Below are 6,136 nucleotides of genomic sequence, written 5' to 3'. Positions count from 1 at the left end.
CCGTATGAGGCATTATATGGCCGACCCTGTAGGTCGTCGATCTGTTGGGAAGAAGTGGGTGATAGAAAATTGTTTGGCCCGAATCTTATGGAGGAGACTACAACCAAAATAGTTAAGATCATGAAGAACATCCAAATAGCTCAGAGCAGGCAGAAGAGTTATACAGACACCCGGAGGAGGGATTTGAAATTTGAGAAAGGTGATCGAGTGTTTCTTAAGATCACCCTTTTTAAGGGAATCAACAGGTTTGGGAAGAAAGAGAAATTAAATTCCCAGTTCATTGGACTGTTTAAAATCTTAAACAGAATTAGTACATCTGCCTACAGACTAGCACTACTTCCAGAGCTATCCAGAGTCCCTAATGTGTTTCATGTGTCCATGCTACGCAAGTACAACCCGGACCCCTCATACATCCTATCCTACGAGTTCCTTTCACTCTAGCAGGATCTATCCTATGAGAAGGTGCCGGTAGGCTTAGTAGATCAGAAGAGCAGAGTACTTCGCAATAGAGAAATTTTATTTGTCAAGGTCTTGTGGTCGAATCATACTTAGGAAAAGGCCACTTGGGCCCAGTACACCCAGTTGTTCGACTAGTGGGAGGGTGATAAATTTGAGGGACCAAATTTTTTTTAAGAGAGAGAGTTGTAATACATGGGCGCAAAAATCAGCCCGGAATAATTATTCTTATTTATAATAAAGTATATAAATAATTATTTTAATTTATTGCAATTTGATTTTATTGAATTTTTTGAGAAAAAATGAATTAGGGACAAAATTAAAAATAATTTAAGGAAAAATGAGTGAAAATTTTAATTCGGGAGATATTTTTGAAAGAAAAATTGAAAATATGGGGTTAAATTACAAAAGGAAAAATTTGGCCATATGGGACAGCCCGGTCAGCAGCCCCAGCAAACCAGAGCACGCTATGTGGCAACCCCACTGACATCGGCACCATGCAAGAGGCCATGCAAGCGATCCGCGTGCCCGGCAATCCGACAGTCCAGATCTCATCCCCCGCATGTGAACGGTGCAGATGCATTTCTACTTTAGACACATTCGAACGATCATATTCAATTCGATCGTTTGGCCTAGATTCATTCATCGAATAAGATAGATCCAAGGAATGAGAGAGGGCCACGTATTCCTGAATGGACGGCCCAGATTGACACGGGGTGGGTATTTAAGCATTGCATTCTAGGGAACCCTAACTCTAGCCTCACTAGCCCTCACCGGAGAATAAGAACCAAATGCCAAAGAAGAAGACTGACCACCAGCCACCGTTGCACTAGAGCCACCGCGGACTGCCAAAAAAGGTAAAATTTTCCCTTTCCTGCTTGAAATTTAATTTTAAGTCTCCATGTGGCTATATCGAAGCAAACAGGATGGTAGGTAAGCTGAAAACCGCGGGCAAAGCCCTGCTGAGCCACCGCGGCCAAGACCCAAAAACCTCTCCAATGACCCCCTTCCTATTTTCTGTTTCGCATGATTCTTTGACCAACATGTTCACCGTTTCTTTCTAGTGCAGGTTAGCCGAAGAAGAATCCAAGCCGTGAAGGAGGACCAGCAGAGCCACCGCACTCAGAGACACCCCCCATTAGTAGGTTTTGGGTTTTGATTTTTTTAGCCAACCGAGGCTTCCTAACATATTTTGTTTCACAAGAATACTTGCCAAAATTTACCAAAATTGGCATGGCCGAGGTGAACTGCAGTCGTGGCCGGCAGAGCCAACACCAAAGCACAGCGGCGGCGGCACCTTGTCAGAACCCTAAAATGGACCGAAAAGATTTTTCAACACTGATTTGGATTTTTGGGGTATTTTTAGGTATGTGACAAGTATTTTAATTTTTGCATAAAAAATTCAAAAAACCTAGAGCCTGTCAAGAGGCGTAGTAGATAGCACAATGCTTCCAAACACCAATTCGAGTAAGGATCTCTCACCCTATTCTCTGTTACGATAAATTGATGTTTAATAATCATAATCTCACATTCTGTGAGAATTAGAAAAAACCCTAACAATAATTATAAGTCACTAGTGGAGTCGAGAACTGGTCAGTGTATGATTGTCCTAACTTATCTATGTTGCCTATTTATCTTTCCTATACTGCCTAAATTGCTTATTATCTACCGTGTACTTCAAATTATTACTTTGAATTATTTCTTGTTTATTGATTGTGTTGCCTAATCGTGATTTCCTTGATCTGATTGATGGATTTGAAATAAAGGTCTTGATTACGTATCTTGATTGTTAAACTGTATTGCTTGCTTAGATGCCGTTTAAATTAACATATGGATATGAAATGAGATGTTGGTATGTGACCTTTGGCCTGACTTGTTGAAAAATTTAGAATCATCGAAATAACTCTATTTTTTAGGGGAGTGGTAGTAGTGTCGACGAGCTAGCTAAAGAGGTATCTCTCATGTTTGATTATACTTTTATGTCTAACTCTATGAATCCTTTTTTTCCCAGGTATGACTCGCATATCTGAAGACCTTATCGCTTAGTAAACCCCCCCCCCCCATAGGGTCGATCAAAGTGAACACCAATAGAGCATATCATGCTACCACAAACCTTTCCTGTTGTGGTGGCCTAATCAAAGATGAGGATGGGATTTGCCTGGAGAGCTTTAACAGAAAGAATTGTAGTTGTTCAGTTCTACAGGCTGAGCTTTAGGGGGCCTTTAACAGTCTTTAACTCACTTGGAACACCAAGCATCGAAACATTATCTTTGAAATGGATAGCTCTCTGGCTATACGTCAACTTCCACAGAAGATCATTGCACTAATGTGCATGCTGCCCTTGTTCGAAAATCGAGAACTTATTTCGGCATGATTAGTGTGCCCGTATTCAACACACTTACTGTGAAGAGAACAAATACAGAAACTTGTTGACGAATGTTGGTTTCTCCTTATAGCTAGGTCTCTATCAACATGTTCGGGTGCTTGGTGATCTCCAACACCTCCTCATGAATGATATCATAGGTGACTCTTGGCTAAATGTGCATGAAGAACTCTTATGTATTTTAGGCCTTTGCCTCTCTTGTAACTTAAAAAAAAAAAGGTTAGATCATATTTTTGTTTCATTATGACTACTCCAATTAAGAGAATCTAATTGTTATATAATATTTTTTTTATTCGAATATGTCATGACTCATTGGAAATAAATCTAACTCACTCATTAGAGCTTCACTAATATAATAATAATTTAAATATTTAACCTATTTGTATCAAGTATTATAGGTCGGCTATTAGCAGCACATAAATACACTTACAAAATGGTAAATTCTATATTTTCAGTGATTTTGATCTTCTATTTTCAAATAAAGTACAAAAATATTAACCATTAGACCACAGTGTCTATGATAATTAGATAATCAAACGTAATTGTTCACAAACATTAACTAAACTTTTTTTAAGTTTTGAGTGAATGTGGAAATTATGTGTTTAATATATCCAACTAAATTTTAAGTTTTAGTTTATAAGATAATTAATTTTAACAAGATAACTCTTGATTGAAGAGTTCAATCGAAAGTTCGCTATGCAAAGATCACAATTAATTAGTTAAAAGTTTTTGAAGGAAAAAACTTTGGATTTTTTTTTAAATATTTTGGGCTATGAGTATATGATATGTTGACCAAATAAGACTTAAATAAATAAAAATTTCTGTTAAAATTATAATCTTGTAAGAAACTTTTGTGACTTGAAATGAGTTTTAAGTTTGATTTATGCTAAAATAGTGGAAATTAAATTATAATATAAGATAAAATAATTTATCTTATATTTTATTATATAGGTCCTACTTTGACTTAAATCAATTGCATGGAATTTTTATATTTAATAAATAATATTAAAATATAATATAGTATGAAGATATTAATATAATTTTTTAAAACTATAAATACAATAAAATTTGTGATTAAAAAATTAAAAATAAGAGATTAGTAAATCTAACTATATATATGTGCATATATATAACATAAATGGCAAAAATTTAATGTTAAAACAAATCTGTCTTTATTTGGTAAAATATCTCTATAAACGAACAGAAAATATCACGAGGTAACACAAGTAAGGAAATGAAATTAAAGGAGAAGAAAAATAAAGAAGATGAATGGTGGAAAAATTAAAAGAAATAAATTATTTGGTGAAAAAAAGACATATATCTACTTTTATAGTAAATTATAATTTGGAAAGTTAAGATGTTTTATAAGGAAAAAAAGGACAAAAATGTAAATTTATTAATAGATTACCAAGTCTTTTTACCTTTAAATTTATTATTTATTAATATTAAAGGACTTGAAAATTTTCAAAATAACTATATAATTCAATGAATTAATTAGTATAATTTTTGAAAAAAAATCATCAAAAGTTGGAATATTAGGAAAAGACGACAGGAATTTTGGCATATCTATCCAGAAAATCGAGTCAAAATTTTGCACATGTATAATGCCACTTTACCTAACAGCTATAAAATCCTGCAAACCCAGAAGCAAATCATCCAAAAAAAAATCCAAAAATTTCCCTAGATTTTCAAGAAAAATGAAATTCAAGATAGGAGACGAGATCGAAGTGAGCAGCGGAGAGGAGGGTTACCTGGGTTCCTATTATGAAGGAACAGTGGCCATGAAGATCAGCAAAACTACGTGCCTTGTGGAGTACAAGAATTTGATAGAAGATGATGGGTCAGGACCTCTGACAGAGATTACCGCCAGTGGTTCCTTTTCCGGCTGAAAATTTATCTCCAGACAATAAAGTTGACGCCTTTGATAATGATGGTTAATGGATTGGGACCATCTGCGAAAAGAAAGGGTCTGGGTATGTTGTGCATTTTCATACCACTGCAGAGACCATCACTGTCCCTGATATTGAGAAGTTGAGGATGCATCTGGATTGGATTGATGAAAAATGGGTCTCTGCCAAGTTTGGGTATTTTCAATCTTGTCTTCTTAATCGTTTTTTAAGTTTAATTTTTCTTTTTTTCGCATATTTTTGCATTACTTTTTGATGGTTTTTTAGTTGTGATTTTGTGGTTATTATCTTTGAGTTTCATTTGTTGTTGCTTGCATTTTTGTTGTCATTTTCTTGCTTCAGCTTAGCTTTGCAGATATAAACTGGTGCACCTAAGATTAGGTTGTATGTCAATTTTCCAAGGAACATGAAAAAAATAACATTAGGTATATATTATTACATATATTTAAATAGAAACAAATCAAATAAATAAATAGAAACAAACAAAATCCTATTTATATTTATTAATTATATAGATAAATTTAGAATTATATATATAAATTATATAAATATATAAATAATTCTAAATTATATAAATATATAAATAATTTTTTTTTAATCCGATCGAAATCGAAATAGGATTTTCGAAATAAGGAAAAAACAAATCATGAATAAATCCAAGCGACTAGGATAAGAGGATGGATAAGCTAAGGCCTCTTGAACTACTTTAATTAATGTTTAGAAGAGAAGGTTTATATATATACATATAAATGAAAATGATAAGAAATTACTTATTTAAGGGTTGGTAGAGTTATTCATCTCTAATACCACTATTATTGTTATTATGGATATAATAATTATCGTAATTATTACTGTTGTCTCTGTTGTTATTATTACTATCATATATGAATAAATAATTTTTATTTAAACTTTAAAAGACTTCAGGAAATGTCATAATATTTCTACCATCTATGACTCACATTCTAGATCGAGCATTATTAGATATAGTTGAACTCTTATAAATCCTTTAAGAATTTAGATTACTTTAAAATATGATGATCTTTTTTCATCATATAAAATAAGAAGCTTCTTTATTTGAGATAACTATTGGAGACCAGTTATTGATGTTATCCTTAGCTTCTCAAAAACAAGTGAAGATTCGACTACGACAACAGTTGTCTAACATATGTGTAAAAAGTATTGTTATTCTTGTGCATTTCTCTCCTATGACATTAATTTATGTATTTTAGGTTTTTTTGTGATATATGCAATAGTTAGTTTTTATAGTATAAAGACTTTGTACGAGAATTAAAAAATTTAATTATAATACTAAATTAGTTTAATATAGTTATTGAGTTATTAGAAATATAGAGGGAACAATATGGGTTGACACAACCACTAGCCATAATCA

The 6,136-nt window shown here is 33.1% G+C and overlaps 1 protein-coding gene across 1 annotated transcript; it reads left to right on the top strand.

Annotated features, from left to right (window-relative positions):
- The first annotated feature begins 4,536 nt into the window (after positions 1 to 4,536).
- LOC148268598 (uncharacterized) lies at positions 4,537 to 5,107 on the top strand. The gene is made up of 3 exons (XM_088216108.1): positions 4,537 to 4,711; positions 4,842 to 4,923; positions 5,014 to 5,107. The coding sequence occupies exons 1-3, from the start codon at positions 4,537 to 4,539 to the stop codon at positions 5,105 to 5,107; spliced, it is 351 nt and encodes a 116-aa protein (XP_088072234.1).
- Positions 5,108 to 6,136: the final 1,029 nt, after the last annotated feature.

The sequence above is a fragment of the Carica papaya genome, chromosome 3 (genome assembly GCF_054855325.1).
Source record: "Carica papaya isolate Zhongbai chromosome 3, ASM5485532v1, whole genome shotgun sequence".
NCBI lineage: Eukaryota > Viridiplantae > Streptophyta > Magnoliopsida > Brassicales > Caricaceae > Carica > Carica papaya.
The sequence above is the reverse complement of the archived record's forward strand: the minus strand, read 5'-3'. Positions and strand labels throughout refer to the sequence as shown.